Source organism: Canis lupus, chromosome 8, assembly GCF_048164855.1.
Source record: "Canis lupus baileyi chromosome 8, mCanLup2.hap1, whole genome shotgun sequence".
NCBI lineage: Eukaryota > Metazoa > Chordata > Mammalia > Carnivora > Canidae > Canis > Canis lupus.
Genome location: NC_132845.1, coordinates 65,646,024 through 65,664,485, shown reverse-complemented (window position 1 = coordinate 65,664,485; position 18,462 = coordinate 65,646,024). Strand labels below are relative to the sequence as shown.

Genomic DNA, 18,462 nt, shown 5'->3' with positions numbered 1-18,462 from the left:
TTTAGGTAAACCATTTTGCTTTACAGGCCCGAGATTTTTCTGTATCTTTCCACTTGGCAACACAAAAGCTCTTTTTAATTTCATTCTTTTTTAACTTGAGAAATTTTTAATTCATAATTTTCTTCCCATCCTATCTTAAGAACTCCAGGATACGGGTATTATGTCTACTGTGTTCTGAGTCTGTTTATCACATGCATCTCTTCTTCCTGGCATCCTGGGCAAACCACTTGCTGTTATCACACAATCCACTAACTGGTTTTTGGCTGTGTCCATGCCCTGTCCCCCACCTCTTTTAGAGTAACTGTTCTTACTTCATATAACCAATACACTTCTTTTGAAATCTGGATTTCTACATTCCATTAAGCTTGCCAGTTGTGCAGACGTGTGGTGCAGCTCTTAGTAAACTTATAGGTTTGCTTTTTCTAGCATTAATTTTCACTTGGGAATCTGCAAATCTCGGATGATATGACTAACAGGGTGATGGTCTAATCCCTCGTTCCTGTTCTTCAGGGTGGCTTCAGTAGACCTATGTATTACAGGAAAAAGCCCACCCCCAGCCACGAGGCACCCCCTTCCTGATGGATCCTCTGCTCTCAGGGCATGGTATCATCACCTAATGGTCCTCCTCCATCCAAAACAGAATGTGCCCACTTACTGTAATGACCTGGCTGTGGAGTGAGAAGAGGATGCTCCAGGCCAGCACTGTGCCTGTGTCTGTTGTGTCCACTCCTCATCTAGCTGATGCATCCTTTCTGTCTCATGAAGGCACCGTGCTGGGCAATAAGGTGCTTGGGATGCTACATTAAGAGCAGCAGAGTGTAGATCTCAATCCCAAGGTTCCCCAGCACCTGCTTCACCACTGTCTGGCTGCTCACACCTCATGCAGGAGCCCCTCCACTGTAGTCTCCTGGATGTGCAAACCACTCTTACTTCCATGGCAGCCCAAGTTGGGCTCTGGGAACAAGTCAATAGCCCATGTCAGTTCAGTCTGGCAGACATCACAGACTTTAAATTCAGGGAAGGGAAAAGCAATTTATCTGTGATGTAGTCACCTCTGTGATGAAAAGGATAAGGAATTTGCTTATTTACAGGCATTCTATAAAGTGGGCAGTATCTGGGCTGTAGTCATATGGATTATACAGCCTCCCTTGGGGAGCTTAACTGGACAGCCACCCAGGCACACAGCTATGGAATAAAGAGGGTGACTCTGGAAAAAAAAAAAAAAAAAAAAAAAAAAAAAAAGAGGGTGACTCTGGGATCTCTGAGAGGATAAGGCCTTGGTGTTATCGCCATAGCTTCAACTAGACCTATTTGATAAGTATGAATGAACCACTGTTTCACTGACTCAATGATACAAAAAATTGGGGGAATCTCACATGGCCACCTGCCAGAAGGGCTATTCCTTCTGCTGAGCCCTTGAAAACCCCTTTCAGAGTTCATCATCCATTCACACTTCAAATTATAAGGTGACTATATATAACGCACAAAAGCTCCCGCTCTGCCCCAATTCCACATTCAGTCCTTGCGCAGGATAGGAGACCTGACATCCTGCTAGTGCTCTTTCATGAACTCAGGCCTGTGCATCTTACACTCTTGCCAGGAACAGTTAAAAACTTTTCAAAAACTACATTCCATCAAATTTAAGACAAACCATTATTTTAAGTGCCTCTAGGGAAGAAGAAAAAAAATGTCACTATAGAAGAACATGCCACTGATTCCACTTTCAGAGATACAGAATGAAATTGCTGATATCTTTGAAACTACAAACTAATCACATGACTACGTCATCAGATAGGCAGTTCAAGACCATTCCATGCACCAGGCCCTTTCCTGTGCAGGCACTCCGTAAGAGAAAAAGAATGTGGTGAATCATTTAAACTTTTAAAATATTTTACTTAAAATGAATACTGTGTATTTAAGCTATAATGACAAACTACTGTGGGAACTCTTTATAGGTATCATTTCAACAAATACACTATCAGTATATTTTCCTACACAAATCTATACAATCTACCAGACTTTTCATTCCTATTATATAGCATACTCACAATCAGCTAGAAGAATATGGAGGGAAAGTGCTGAGCAACAAAAACTGGTGCCACAAATGATCAGAATACATGAAAAATACGGCATTTCATCTCAGTGGGCAGGTGTCAATTATTCAAATATAGGCTATGGGGCTAATCACTGGAAAGCAAACGTCCTTACCTCCACACCATATATTATGAATTAACAGTGGAAAAATGATCCATGAATAAAAGAAATTAACCTAAACAAAATTTATGTCATGCATTGTAAAAAGGAAGGTATATCTGGCATTGTTATCAGGTTCTAAATATTCTTAGGTCAATGATGTAACCATTCAAGGAAACATACACATTTAATTGTTTCAAGTTGACTGGTAGTGCCCCGACTATTTACATCAAAATTTACAGAAAATTAGATCAACCTCTCTATCAGTACTTCTAAATAAATGATTTACCTAAAGTCCACTTCTCAATTGCATAATTCCTACAAAGGTATAACTTTGTATCTTCAGCTATCTGCTAACAGAGCAACCTAAATCAACCTGCTCCAAGGTAAATTTCATCTCCTACAGAAGCGACAGTCCAGAAGCAGAGGAGCCACAGAGGAGCCACAGCTGGTTCAGCGGCTCAACATCATTCAGGTCCCAGTCCTCCCAGTCTTTCTGCTCTGCCATGTTTAAATTATAATTCATTGTTGAAAGACACAGCCAGGCATCACATGCAATGAAGGCAATGTTCAACAGAAGACTCTGCTTAACTCTGCAGGATTCATTATTTGAACCTTTCAGAAATAACCTGTCAGCTATCTCCTTTATCTGCATAGAACTGGGTCCTGTGACCATTCTAAACCAATTGCTGGCAATGAAAAAGGATTATCATTATTAACTGAAACCTGTCAGGATTTCCCCCCATTCCATGAGGAGAAATGGACACCCAAACTCCGCCAGCAAACAATAAAGAGTGAGTAACCAGGATCACTCAACAGTGTCTGCCAAAAACCCATATGAAGAGTTCTTCATTCATTTACATAGGAATAGAGCACAATTTTTAAAAACACTATCGTTATAAAAAAAAATACAGATAATTCCTAAGTTACATAGTATGTGTGCTCTGCACACTTAATGTAAGCATCCAAATAAAACAACAGATGGAGAAAAAAAAACCTGATACAAATGGAAATATTTTAAGTACTTAAATATTTTAAGTAAATATAACTGATAGAGTACAGTAAATACTATAGGTGCTTCTTAGACTACTGGAAATGTCTGGCAGTAACATCTTAAAATTATCTATGCGCTTTTCTACCATATGCATAGATTTCTAACTCTTGCTGACTCAGATACAGCTGAACATGTTCTAAAGACATTGGCTTCTTCACAGAAGACTTAGTTCATTAACAACAATCAAAGACATTTATGAACTCCAGGCGAGAGTACAAGAAGCAGCATACTTTATACTATCAGATGTTAGTTCAGGGGCAGTGAATATCAGGATCCTAACATGGTAGAGCTATTTAAAATGGGTTACCTTACCATGTATTACAAATTATTCTAATAAGGATACAATGACTTTTCAAACATGATTCAAACTGAACATACATTTCATGTAGCATCCTAAAAAGCAAGCAAAGAAACTGAAGACCCCTCAAAAATGTTAAGTCCTACATTCCCAGGAAGCACTCCCATGTGAGTGTAAGGTTGCTATGCTGTGGTCTTGATTACTATCAGGTGGTTTTACAGCTTCTATTTACATAAGTATCTTTATCTTCTGTATTTTTGTTTTCAAGAAGCTTAGTACTACATCAGAAGCATAACATTTTGTAATTTCCAAAGGAGTACATTTTCCACCTTCCTTAAAATGGAGAGATTTTTCCCTTGGCATGAATTCCCTGATATGTAAAACAGTTTGAGTCCACGGTGAAGTGCATACACATTCTAAATACATATAAATTTTTACTCCTGTATAGTTTGTTATCCAACAAGTCCTGTGGTCTTGGTACAGTTGGGGTTTCTACCCTGTGAACTTTCAGGCTTCAAGTCTAACACAAAGGCTTGTGCAGATCACCCGTGTAAGCTCTGATGTGGGTCAGCAGGAGTTGCCCACTCACCACATGGAAAGGTTCTCTGACTTCAGAGAAGCCTCCCCACATCCAGTACATTCACATTCCCTCTCCTGTGAATCCGCTGATGGCTATTGAAGGCTGATTTGTGATAGAATTTTTTCCCACACTCGTTACATTCGTAGGGCTTCTCTCCTGAATGAGTCCTATAGTGTACAGTGAGGTATGACATCCGAGAGAAGGCTTTTCCACATTCATTACATTCAAAGGGCTTCTCTCCCGAATGGATCCGATGGTGGATGGTGAGATAGGACATCTGAGAGAAGAACTTCCCACATTCGTAACACTCATAAGCTTTCTCTCCTGTGTGTGTCCTCTGATGTCTGTTAAGGGCTGAATTCTGGCAGAAGGTTTTCCCACACTCATTACATTCATAGGGTTTCTCTCCTGAATGAATTCGATGGTGTATGGTGAGGTACGACATCTGAGAGAAGAACTTCCCACATATATAACATTCGTAGGGCTTTTCTCCTTTATGTATTCTCCGATGTCTGCAAAGGGCTGAGTTCTGGTAAAAGGTCTTCCCACACTCATTACATTCGTAGGGTTTCACTCCTGAATGAGTTCTGTGGTGTATAGTGAGGTACGACAGCTGAGAGAAGAGCTTTCCACACTCGGTACATTCGTATGGTTTCTCTCCGGTGTGCACTCGCTGGTGTCTCATGAGGGCTGAATTCAGGTAGAAGGTTTTCCCACACTCATTACATTCGTAGGGCTTCTCTCCTGAATGAGTCCTGTAGTGTACAGTGAGATAGGATAACCGCGAGAAGAATTTCCCACACTCATTACATTCGTAGGGCTTCTCTCCGGTGTGTGTCCTCTGATGTGTGGTGAGAGTAGACTTGCGGCAGAAGCACTTCCCACATTCGTTACACTTGTAGAGCTTCACACCTGTGTGAATTTTCTGATGGTCATTAAGTGCGGACTTCTGGGAGAAGGTTTTTCCACAGTCATGACAAACATAGGGTCTCTCTCCTGAATGTGTTCTCTGGTGTTGTGTGAGGTGCGTCTTCTGACAAAAGGATTTTCCACAGTAACTACATTCATAGGGCTTCTCTCCTGAGTGAGTTCTCTGATGTTGAATGAGGTGTAACTTCTGGTAGAAGGTTTTCCCACATTCGTTACATTCATAGGGTTTCTCCCCTGTGTGTGTGCGCTGATGGACAGTGAGGGTCCCCTTCTGGCAGAAGGATTTCCCACACTGATTACATTCATAAGGTTTCTCTCCTGTGTGAGTCCTCTGATGTATGATAAACTTTGACTTTTTACAGAAGGATTTCCCACATGCACTGCATTCAAAGGGCTTCAATTCCATATGAGACCTCTGGTGTGCGCTGAGGTTGGACATTTGCAGAAAGGCTATTTCAGATTCATTCCATTTATAGGGCTTCTCCTCCATGTGATTAACAAAAACTGTATCCTTTTGAAAGGCTTTCTGGCATTCAATATATTCAAAGGGTTTCTCCAAAATATGAATGTTCTGATAAATACTTTCTTCATTTAGACTATAAGCTTCCCCATTTTGATTAAATTCATAAGATTCATCTCCTGGATGAGTTTTCTCAAGTTTAACATGGGGAAGTGGTTTCCCACATGCACTACATTCATCAGGCTTTATGCTTGCATAGCTGCCATCACTACTAATATATTCAGAAACAGATTTCAAACTCTTTTCACACGAGTCACATTTATAGGACATTTTTCTTGAAGGAATGGGGTTCGTTTCCACATTAAAAGTCTTACCAAGAACATTACCTCTCTCTTCAATCAGGGTTTTGCTGTTGAAGGATACAGCTTGCTTTGAATATTTCCCTTCATTTTCCTGGACTCTTTCTACCAGATCATCGGCTTTCCAGACTTCTAAAAAGAGGCAAAATTAACATAATTTTATATATCTTCCTACATAAGATATGGAAGGTGACTTACAGGCAAGCATTTCATTTTGGTGTAAATGTGAGCTCCATGGACTCACTGCAAGTGTACCTCTTTCCCCTATTGTTATGGTTTATAATAAACACACACATATAATAAACACGCACGCATGTGCATATACACACATACTTCTGAGGTAAGGAAAGGGAAAAACACAAGCACATTTGATCTTTGCTACTTTGTAAGATTTTGTTCAAAACTGGATACAAACAGTAAAATATAAACACAGCAGTTACAGGGAAAGGAAGGACAGTAGATGCATAGCTGACAGGCAGCAAACGGGGTGAATGAAGGGTGACAAGGAGCACTGCCAAGGAGGAGTGGTGCACAGGCGCCTCAGAGGCATCAGGTGTGGAGGAGGGGACCAGCACTGGGCACTATACCGCTCTGCAGCAAGTTGGAAGAAACAACTATAGTCTCAGGCACCATCACCTTTTACTGAGATTTTGTGGCAACATTCTCACTGGCCTAGGTCATTCCAAACTATTTTGCCCAGATTCCACACAGTAGGGCCAAATCAGCTTCTACCCAAACCCATGTTTAGAGTAGCAGCCGTGTGGCCAGGACTCTAGCTAATTGTGGTTCTATGTCACTTGGGAAGAGAGCCCCGGGAACTCTGTATCTCCAACAGGAAGAATAAAATAGACCAGAGCATAACAGCTCTTCAGAAGTTTAAGGTTTTGTAAATACTCTATTGATGTTATGATTTAAACTGACCTCATTCAGACTATGAACTTTACCTGTTTCTATCTGGACATGTATTCTGGCTGGGTGACCTGGGGAGAGTCCTTATGTCACCTGTGGCTCAGGATCACCCACAGGTGACATGGAGACAATGGTACCTAAGTTATATGGTTGCTGTTGGATTACGCCAATTCATAATGTGCTCAGATCAGCATGTGGCACAAAACACATGCTCAGTAATGCAGCAACTGTTTTTCCCATTTTCAATCTCCTGGCAATTTCCTTAAACTAGTCTTGCCTCTGATACACTGGTGTCACTTAATTCTGACTGTGAACAGACTTCACCACTCCTGATTTTCATTTAGTTTCATTTTCACTTACAAACCTTAAAAATCAGATTCCCCAAATTGCTATTTTTACTTATCTTACAAGATTTTAGACAAACTTGACTGTTATACTTGCTTTCATCCACATCAAATGAAACTGTACTGTGTCCTCCCAAGGATAAATGGAAGATAACATCTGACAAAGAATACTTTCCACCTAGATCTACAGTATGAATTCCAAACTGGGTTTATACTAGTCTACAAAGAATAACTTCTGCTCCAGAAAAACCAAGCTATTTGTTTGGCAAAGAGTGTCATCTGATATACCCAAGGGGGCTTGGGTGTGTGTGTGGAGGAGGGATCAACACTGGGCACCACACCACTTCATAATCACTTGGGAGAGATGGAGTACTATCTCAGGCACCATTAGCTTCTTCTGAGATTGCTGAGGTGCCAACAACGCCCAGCTAACCTTCAAACATAAGTCTCTGCTCTTATTGTTTTATTCAGTTCACTGGACCACCACCCTGATATACTCAAAACCATTCAGGGAGTCTCCATATTAAAAAAACAAAAACAAAAACAAAAACATAAATGTCTCAAATCCTTTCTCACCTCATTAGTGCCATCTCCCCTTAAAACTGAAAATAATTACTCTCCATGCAATGACTTTAACAGCGGTTCAGCTGTGCATCAGATCATCAACATTCCACATGAAATGCTGAGTTTTAAATTACACCATGCAACTCTCTTAAGCAAATCCGGTCTCTTAGAAAGTATGATCCTATTCCATATTTCCTTTAAACTCTTAAGTAGAAATCAGAGCAGTTGCTCTTAACCTGAATCCCATGCGTATCTTTCAGTCACCTGCAGAATAAATGGGGATGTGACTTAGGCATGCATATTTAGAATTGCTTATAAATTATTTTCCAATAGATGGACTAGAAAGTTCTTTCACCCGCCTGGCTCCTGATACTCAAATGCAGACTACACATTACATACTAAGGGGCAAGGGGGAACATGCCCTTCTCTTTATGGGATTATAATCTAGGGAAGAAAGAAGCTCAAGCAAAAAATATGTACTACCAAATAACAGATTACTTGATCAGACTTAACTTTTTTCAAGGTCTGGCCATGAGGTGGTCACCTTAGGAGAAGGAGCAGACTGGAATAATGATAAGAGCTAGGAGGGAAAATGTGGAGGAGGGGGTGGAAATGCTGAGTTCCGTCTGGAAGGATGTGTTGTTATCTGCCAACAGAGCACACCCCTCTGAGGTAAAGCTCCAGGGACAATGAGCACATCAACAGAAGGCATTTAGGAGTGAGGGCCCCATGGAGTTTAGCAAGAGTTCTGTGAAAACACAGGTAGCACAGGGAAGAGGAGGAATCAACAATCCCTCCAGAAGTGGCAAGGAGTCACTGAAGGCTCCTCCTGGGCAGCCAGTGACAAGGTCCCCTGGAAACTCCAAAGAACACATCCTGCCAGTGCCCTGAGCAACTACCACAGGAGATATTGGACGGGGGACAGGGATGGTAAAGCATCAGACAGTCAAATAACAACCCTAAGGACAGAGGTAGGAGGAGCACTTTGAAGAACTCAGAAACCAGAACCCACTGAAGGGGGAAGTAGACCTTTCAGGAAAAGGAATCATAACTCCTATGTACCACACTGAGTGTCACAGAGGACAGGATGCTAGTTGAGCGCTGGGACAGAACAGTAAGAGACAAGAGGGGCAGGCAGGAGACCCAGACACTGCTGTCACCAAACATAAGGCCTGGTTCTCAGGGAGGATGAGCAGCACCCAGGCATAGTGCCACACAACTTCCTGTCTCAGGCTCAGGATGGGGTTGAGAATTTGCCCTCGGAATAGTGAGCTGTGAAACCGGGGACAGAAACCAGTGTGAGGCATTTCACAGAAAAGAGGAAATAAAAAGGAAGGTGGCAAGAACCGAAGAGTCCCATTAGTTACTTTTCAATGACAGATTTATGGACACCTGAAAACAAAGAACCCGCGACATCGGGTGGCTGAAAATGCTGTGAGAGCAAGTGAGACGTGAGGCATGGGGGAAGGGGGACGTGACTGGTGAGGGCTCTGGGAAGGGGCACACATGGCAGTGCTCTGCAAACCCAGATTCTCATAAGGAAGAAGGTGCTGGGAGCGGGACCCAGGCTGCCAGAGCACACAGATGACTGTGTGTAGTCACTTCTGCAGCTTTGGGGCCATGAAGAATCCCCGGGAAAACCCTTCCAAAGCACCAATCTCCGCACTGCCTGCACTAACACACCTGGGTAACTCTGTGGTAGGAATTCTCCTCCTACTATCCATGGCTCTTCTCCTTGCTCCAACTTGATGATAACTTCCGGTTTGATAATGTGACAGCCTGTTAACAGAAATGAAAGAGAACTTGAGCCTGACTGCAGGGCTGCTGGGTCTCTGTCATCTGAGGATGGTGCTGCCTCATGACCAGCACCACACTTAGAACCTTTCACTGAGGAGGTAGAGACCAAAATGCCCTGCCTGGTCCCCAGAACAGGCCACTCACATCAGTCCCATCAAATTCAAAGTGAAAGTCGGCACATTCGAGGGAAATCCTGTGTATCTTAGCAATAGAGAAAGCGGGCTCTCCTTACCCACTGAGACAAGGTGGTTGTAGTTCTCCAGCATCACATCCCGGTAGGTGGTTTTCTGCTCAGGGTCCAGCTGCTGCCACTCTTCCTGGGTGAAGTCCACAGCTACATCCTTGAATGACACTGGCCCCTGTAACAGTACCATGATCAGAACTGGATAAGGTGAAGGCATATGAGGACGACAGCTTTCCAAGCTCACTGGTGAAGTTAACTATAAACACTGTATACCTTCTTTATTGTGGAAAGAAAACAAAGATATCAGAAATATGCCAAGATAAGTTCATTCAGTATACACAAAAAAGAAAATACCATCTTGCACTATAAGCCCGGAACAATCCTGGCTGCTGGGGACCCAAAGGCCACCAGATACAGCTCCTGCCCCAAGAAGCACAGGTCTGACCGGCACTCATAGAAATGCAGGATGCACTTTACTCCTCCTTTCTGCTCCCATAATATTATCAATGTTAGCTCCCCTCTGACCTCTCCTGCTGCTCCTTCTGTCTCCTTTACGAGCTTCCCTGTTCTCTATGTCATCCTGAAGTTAGAGGGCCATGGCTATTTTTGGTCCTTTACTCTTTCCTGTCTGCACCCTGCTGTGACCCTACAGGACCTCATGGCTTTAATTCCCATTTATATGTCAGCATGTCCCAAATGTATACCACCCACCCAGACTTCGCTCTTAAACTCCACACACATGTCCCAGATCCAAACTCAACAGCCCGAAATTCAACTGCTGGTTCTGCTCACACCTGTTCCTCCTACAGCTTACAGGAGCTGATCTGCTATACTGGCCACAACCAAGCAACAAGCAAGCTCGGCAAGAAACATTCCAGTTGTGTATTTTATTGCAAGGTAAGCATACACAGATCTGATCACGGCTGCCATATGAATTGTCAGCAATTGTTTGGTTCAGCTGTTCCTAATTCCCAGCCAGGGAATTCGGAATCCCCTTTCTTCCCATTTACACATTCCAGGGGGCCAGGAGCACAGTTCTGAAGAGGGCAAACAGCTCATAACAGACCCAGAGGCTGCCCAAACCAGACCTTTAAATGTGGGTCGTCTTCTTCTCTTTTTTTTTTTTTCTTCTTCATCTTTTTTCTTAAAGATTTTATTTATTTATTCATGAGAGACACAGAGAGAAAGAGAGGCAGAGACACAGGCAGAGGGAGAAGCAGGCTCCATGCAGGGAGCCCGACGTGGGACTCAATCCCGGGACCCCAGGATCACGCCCTGGGCCGAAGGCAGTGCTAAACCGCTGAGCCACCCAGGGATCCCAAATGTGGGTCTTCTGAATACTGTTCCATTCAAATACACTGGCCATTATAACGTCCTGCAGTATCACTAACTCTAAGATAAAACTAATAGTAAGGCCTTTCACATAACATAGTACCCGCATCAAATGGGCTAATCCATGGAAAGCCCTCAGCAAAGTTCTCTGGATATAATACATACTTCTCAATGACACCTATCTATGTGTTACTGTTGACCATCTGTTATGCGTCTTATTGCTCTTTTCAAATAATGACAGGAACTAATCAGAAGACACAGAAGTTTAAGCAACTAAAGGCAATGCAGGTATCAAGCTTATGCAGCCACCAAGGAAAAAATCATAAAGCAGTGTCAACGTGCTGTTAACAAAGAGGCCCCATGGATTCTGACAAAACATTGAGGAAGGAGTGGTGCAGAAGGCAGTGAAGGGAAAGGCGTGTCAAGGTCAGGGGCCATTGGAAAGGACCATATACTCTTGATGACAACTGGAAATCTAAGCTTCTTGATGTGGGACGATCAAAGAGTACAGAATGTGTCCTGTTGGCAAGATCCCCGAGATGCCTGGTCACTGGAACCTGTTATTCTCCCAAGCTCCAGGTGAGAGGACATCCAGGGGCCACGTTCTGCTGGCCTGGGAAGGGTAAAGGTGCTGGGGTCAGAGCACCAGCTGCTGGTGGGGCACTGAGCACTTTATAAAGTGGTCCCTGCCCAATCCAAACCAATGTGTGTGCAGAACTGGCCCAGCCTGGCCTCAGAAGATGGTCTCGCAGAGCAACAGTGAGCAGGTCTTTGAGGAGCTCTGCCCACCCTTCATTCAGACATCTCCAGCTAAGCCTGTGGCCACCCTGATGAAGATCGGAGCCCAAAACTTCACAAAATGTACAATTTACAAGGGTATTTTTTAGTGCTTGCATTTCTGCCTCATTAGGAAAAAAATTTTTTTAAATGATAGTTTTTGTTGTTTATGATGCACATAAAATACACACACTGTTGCTGCTTAAAAACAGCATTATTGTGAATGTTCCAAACTGAGTTTCTCTTTACTGATTGGTGTGAGTCACTTGGCAAGTTCACACTCACATGCAAAGGGAGGAGAAAACTGTATTGTTCTTTCTCCAGCTTCAAGCAAGCAGCTTTACAAATATTTGAAACTCAAAGAAAATGGGCTTCAGAAAACCTGATTAACGAATTAAGAAGCCAGCCAGAACTGCAGATATTTAGGGATTTAGGTGTGTTTCAAAAGGGAACAAACCTTGATGTCTTAAAAGAACACTGAGTATAATTAATATTCCAGAGATAGCTTCATAATCAAGACCTCAGAGCTGGCTACGTATCTTCACAGAAGCTAGATCAGATGTGTGAGTGAGGATACTCTGTGACTGTCTCAATTTGACAGTGCTGCTCCCTCCCCTGCCATGGGGTCGGGAGGAGGGGGTGGTGGTAGTTGTGATTGATGACAGGTTTTCTTTCCCCTTCTGAGATTCCTTTCACAAGGAAAGGCAAAGCACTGGCACTGCACCAGTAAACTGAGAAAGAATAGACCTCAGAGGAGTCTAGACAAAAATTCAAGCACAAAGAGACTCTAAAAAAGAGCCTCTGTGTGCCACAGCCACCTGTGCGTGTCACAGACGTCACTTGCATTGCTGGGACCCAAACAACAGAGACAGCAAGAGCCTCCTGGGGCCAGAAGACAGTAGTCCACGGGGCCCCACCGAGCCAGACTGCTGAACATCCAGGAGAAAGGACATTCTCGGACACACGAGGCCCTCCAGAGTTCGGAAGTCAGCACACCACGATGTGGCCTATCCAAGGAGAACAACTGCAGCCATCCTCCAGAGCCAGGAGAGGAAAATAAAATCTAGAAGGAAGCATGAGAGCATAAATTCCTCCCCACTTGCCACCATTGACTGTGAACAAAGCCATGGCACCAGTGCTGGCTGAGGAGGGTACTCTGAAACTAGGAATCCTATCCTCGCAAACATGCTCACCTTGAGAAATTTTAAAAATGTATAGTATGCAACTCATCAAAATGAAAATATTAAAAAGTTAAATGTTAATGCTGAAATGAAGTTAAGTTTTCTACGTAATGAAGATACATAGCCAGCTCTGAGTTCTTTCAGTAATGCCAAAAACACTGAAGTTTGGAAGAAAATGTTTACTAATGTAATTCAAGCAGGAAAAACATACAAATGTTCAAGTCTACTGTGTAAGTCATTAAGAAAAACAAAGAACAGTATTGTGACAGAAAGCCTGGCAGTGGGCATGAGCAAGCACTTCACACAAAAATCGAAACGGGCCCATCTAAAAAAGCCACAGGTTGTATGACTCCAACTGAACAACTGTATGAGTCCTTTGAACAATGCAGAGCTTAGGGACACTGACCCCACAGCTCAAAGTCCACATACAACTTTTGACACCCCCCCCCCCAAATTAACGACTAACAGTGTCCTGCTGACCAGAAGCCTTACTGGTAACATAAACTTGATTAACACGTGCTTAGTATGTTATGTGTGTGATAAACTGTATTCTTATGATTCAGTAAGCGAGAAAATAGTAGGAAAATATCTTTATTGGTACTATGCTGTATTTATTGAAATAAATACATGTATAAGTGAACCCACACAGTTCAGGCCATTCTGGAAAGGGCAAAATTATACACACAGTGAAAAGATAGGTAAGGGGAGGGAGGAATGAATACGTGGTACCCAAGGAAGGAGCTTTTAGGGCGGTAAACATGTTCTGTAGGATACTGTCATGGTGGACACACGCAATTATACAGATGCAGGACCCAAAGTGCACAACACAAGCCGTGACTTCTAACATTAATGACAGGCTTCAGATAATAACCCATCACCACTGACCCACCCAAGGAAACAATGTACCACACGAAGATGTTCACAACAGCGGGGAACTGAGACAGGGAGGGGTTGATGGTCTCCCTGTACCATCTGGCTAATTTTCCTACCAACCTAAACTGCTCTAAAAAATAAGCTTACTAATTGAAAAAAAAAAAAAAAGAAACATCTTCCAAACATGTGAAAATATACTTAAGCTCACTGGTGATTAAGAACAAACCCAGGGCCACCCACGTAGTATCAGGGCCTAGCCCAGCTAGAACTCTCTGTGTCTCACCAACAAGCCAAGCTTGCTTCCCCGCCCCCAGTCCCCACATCCACATTTCCTGCCACTCACTCAGGGAGCCCCTGAGGTGCTTTCCGAACGGTGGTAAAGCGATGTGATTAACATTTATGGAGAAATGCTCAATGTGGAAAATATACTTGAGCCAGCAGAGGAAGGAAGTAGCATAGAACAGAAACTTCTTTAATGGTCCATGGATGAAAGAACGAGCAATTTTAATGTGGCAAGAAAGGGATGAAGGGGAAGGGAGAGAAGCCACTTACAGGTACCAGGTACCACAACAACAAGGATAACACAGGATGGAGAAAGAGCTCAGAATGAATCCCATTCTTCTGGACAGAGTGACAGGCAAGGTAATGGAACAAAGGGCGGCCGGGGACAAGAGCAGAAGGCAAGGGCAGGGGGCTGCAAATAATTACTTCTGGATCTACTGGATCTATTAACCTGAGGTGTCCTCTGGACAACCTCCATGGAAACGCTGGCAGGTGGCCACACAGAGGCATCTGGTCCACATGGGAGAACTGACATAGTGGGCGGTTCAGAGCACTGGAGGGTGAGGTCCGACAGGTGTAAAGCAAAAAGTCATGAGTGGGGGTGCAAGAAATGACATATGGAGAGGTCAGAAGCAGCAGTCAGGAAGAGAGCAGGAGAGGCTCGTCACTGAAACCAATAGGGCAGACTCTGCAGAGGGAAAAGGCGGCAGAGTGGTCAAAGGCAAGGAGTGGCTCGACCAGGTCAGGTTCCGGGGAGGGGCTGGGCAGAACCGAGACTGTAGGCTATGGGAAAAACATGAGTGGGAAATAAGCAATCCTTGCCAGAGGTGTCACTGCCCAGTCTGAGAGGCAAATCAGACAGATGATCAGAGAGAAATATTTAGTGAGACTTACTGGAGGGTGGGAAGTCCATTCCTCGAGATTCCTCATCCTACCCCTGGCTTGAGCAGTAAAACCGATGCACTTATGGGATGCTCTTTTAGTTACCAGAGAAAGTATGCACTGGGAGCTCCCTGGACAGTATGCCTCCTTTACATGAGGCAGAAGTAAGGCACCACTGGCCATGGTTTAGGGACTGTCACTTAGAAAGCCTGTTCACAATTACAGCAACACAAAGAAATCGCAAAATGCACAAGAAAACAAAACTGTTTCAGCAGGTACGTGTAAGTCAAGCAATGAATAGTATTTGTCATTTTTTGAAACTAATCTCAAGCACAAGCAGCGTTCGTACTTTACCTTTAAGGGCTCTGAAGGATCATGCTATCCACACATATGAACATGACAGAGGTGCTTGCTGCAACTCTGGCACTCCACGTGCTGCCCAACCACACCTCTCTTCCCCTTCTACCTTCGCATCCCCACCTTAAAATCTGAACTCCTCACCTCGTAGGGAATATTATATAAGCAAGTGTGGAAAAATTCATAAACAGAAACACTCACCACAGATTTATTCATTTTCTACTGCTCTTGGAAAAACACAGAGAACAGTGAAAGTAGGAGCACACCTGGAGAAAGAAAAGAGAAGTAATGAAGTTGTGTGAGATGGGGATTGCCAAGGAAAGTACTCTCAAGAAACATTCCTTAAAGGACACCTATGTGACAACATACCTTAAAACCTTCAGAAGTGACTGGAAGAATGAGGGGGCATCTACCACTCTGCAGCTCCCACCTGACCATGTGGCAACTGAGTGAATATGCATCTGTCTCACTAGTGAACAAACACTAAATCATACTGAAATGATCCTCCACCATTAAATACAAGATAAAACAAGATAGCCTCTTACATTCACCTATTTTCTTACTACCTCCTTTAACTACTTAGATCAGGACAAGGTGCTCTCGGCAAAGAGGTGGACTCAGGCACGATGTTTCAAAATTATTCACAAGAACTTAAATGTGCTGCTGTAAGGATCATTTAAGAAACTTATTCTGTGTAACAGTAACAGGGCGGCCAGCACGCGCGCCCAGGAGCTCAGGCCCGAGAGCAAGCCCACCCACGGACCCCGTCGCCCTGGACAAGCCGCCTCCCTTCTCAGGCCCAGGCTCCTCTGTCAACCAGGCAGCCGCAGCCCGGCCCTCCTCGCACACCGGCCCTGCGCTCCACCGGCAGATGCCCCAGGGCACAACGCAGCCGGCTCCGCACACACTCCTGGGCGCTTAGAGACCCGTCTGCAGGCTGGACAGGGCGACGGCGCAGCAAGCGGGGGACGGGGCAAGGGGAGGCGGGAGCCCCTTGCGCCCCCGGGAAGCCGGGACCCCACGAGTCCCGCGTCCCGGGGGAGCGCCCATCCCTCCCCGCCCGCGCGCACTCTGGCCGCCCGGAAGATCCACAACCGCCAGGAGGCCCGCGAGCGCACGACCTACCCCGTCGGGACCCGCCGAGCTGCCCCAAGGCTCGCGAGGGATCCGGGGCGGGGGCTGCTCCTCCTGCGCCTCCCGGGGCCGCCGTTCCCGGGGCGCCGGCTCTGGAACTAGCGCGCAAACTCACTTCGGGCCGACCACCCTCCGGGGCCCCAAACGGCCGCCTGACGCCTCGCCGTCCTGCGGCCGCAAACCGGCCGGACCCGGGCCCCGCCGCCGCCGCCGCCGCCGCCGCCGCCACTCGACCGCCCGGCTCCTCCGGCCCAGGCCCGCGGGCTCCGGGGCTCGCGCTGGGGGGATCCCGCTCGCGCCTCCGCCCGGCCCGCGCGGACCCGCGCCCGCTGGGTGCCGGCCCGGCCGGACGGCGGACAGCCCCGCGGGTACCGGGGAATCCTCGGCCGCCGGAGGCCGAAGCCTGGGAACCGCGGCGAGCGGTGACCTGCGCACGCACAGGAAGCGAGAGCAGCGCGGCCGCACTGCGCCTGCGCCAACACGCACACAGGCCGAGCTGCACATGCGCACCACGGCGCCGGCGTGCGGCCCGGGTCCTGCGGGAGCCCCCTGGGGGAGCGGCACAAACACCCGGACTCTGTTTCCCGGGAGTCCAAGCGCCCACACGCTAGGGGACGTCTCGAAAGTCTCCACCTCGTCGGGTGGGTAAGAGGCACCGTGCTCAGAGGATTGACCATCCGGACCTACTGCCCGATGTCCCAGTCGTCTTCGCTCCCGTGAGGAATCGAGGAGACGTGTCGCTTCTAGCAGCGGCTGTGCCTGCGTCCTGCATCCCTGGTCCTTTCCTTGCCCTGAGGTCTGTCTGTCGGCTTGGCACGGAGACTTCCACAAGCAGGAGAGGACGGGGAAGGGTGCACGTGTGCACGTCACTGAACTTTGACAAGTTGCACCAACACACTGGGATACGATTACTACTCAGCGAGGACATAAGAGAGGCGCATGGTTTCTCCAAGAAAGGAGAAGGAAATAGAAAAGGTAGCTTGTCCAAGTTGCACAACGAATGCAAAGTACAGACTGTGGAACAACCGGGTTTCACACACACACAAACCCGAACCATATCCCTGGGAATTTGCCCGTCCGACGAATTAAATGTCTGTTAGGTTAAAGTGCCATGTTTTGACGAGGAGGTCCTAAGGACAAGGATTGAGCAGTATTTTGGGGGAGAGATTATATAACGGCGCGCCTGGCCAAGTGCTTCTTCGACGCCGCGGGGTGGTGGAGATTAAAAGGAGAATCTCCCGGTCGCCTGGGTGGCTCAGCAGTTGAGCGTCTGCCTTGGGCTCAGGCGGTGATGCCCAGGTCCAGGGTGGAGTCCCGCATCGGGCTCCCTGCAGGGGGCCTGCTTCTCCCTCTGCCTGCCTCTCTGCCTCTCTCTGTGTCTCTCAGGAGTAAATAAATCTTAAAAAAAAAACAAAAAACAAAAAACAAAAACCTTCTCCTGCCATCCAGGAAATCCTCTCCACAAATATAGAAAGAAGAGAACGATTGTTATGTTGGTTTAAACGATTTATTTGAGAGAGAGAGGGGGAGAGAGAGGGCGTGAGAGCAGGGGGAGGGGCAGAGGGAGAAGAGGAGAGAATCCCCAGCTGACTCCAGGCTCAGCCAGCAGCCCCACGGAGGGCTTCATTCCACAACCCTGACATCCGGACCTGAGCCCAAACCAAGAGGCAGCTGCTTACCTGGCTAAGCCACCCAGGCCCCCCATCCTACCGTTAAATAACCTTTAAACCAGACTGTGTCGCACATCACAGGCAAACCACTAACAAGTTTGCAAGGAGAACCCGGAGACTTGTCTTTCCTTGTAGCTCAGCCCATAGTTCTCATCCTAAGTGGTAAACCTGTTTCACACCTACAGGACTCGTCAGCACCATTTGCTATGCATTTTTTCATAGTTCATCCTAAATTCACCTGGTAATCGGGGTGCTGGTCCATCCTAGTTGTCTCTGTGTGAAGGAGGAGAAAAAAGTTCTTA

General features: G+C 45.9%; 1 protein-coding gene across 20 annotated transcripts in view; it reads right to left on the bottom strand.

Moving 5' to 3' along the window:
* Positions 1 to 16,920, bottom strand: part of ZNF12 (zinc finger protein 12) — a 44,079-nt gene extending 27,159 nt beyond the window's left edge. For 10 of the 20 annotated variants that reach the window (XR_012035819.1, XR_012035818.1, XR_012035817.1 and 7 more), the window contains exons 1-3: positions 9,721 to 9,877; positions 9,375 to 9,470; positions 5,890 to 6,006 (exon numbers count right to left, since the gene is read on the bottom strand). Coding sequence is in view for 17 of the 20 variants with exons in the window: in XM_072836908.1 (XP_072693009.1) it covers positions 5,890 to 6,006; positions 9,375 to 9,470; positions 9,721 to 9,862 (355 nt within the window). In the remaining 3 variants the exon portion in view is untranslated. Of the gene's footprint in view, positions 1 to 1,872; positions 6,007 to 9,374; positions 9,471 to 9,720; positions 9,878 to 15,557; positions 15,623 to 15,725; positions 16,413 to 16,481 lie in introns of those variants that run through there. The other 10 variants (XM_072836913.1, XM_072836915.1, XM_072836914.1 and 7 more) reach the window with 3 other exon arrangements.
* Between the last annotated feature and the right edge of the window lie 1,542 nt (positions 16,921 to 18,462).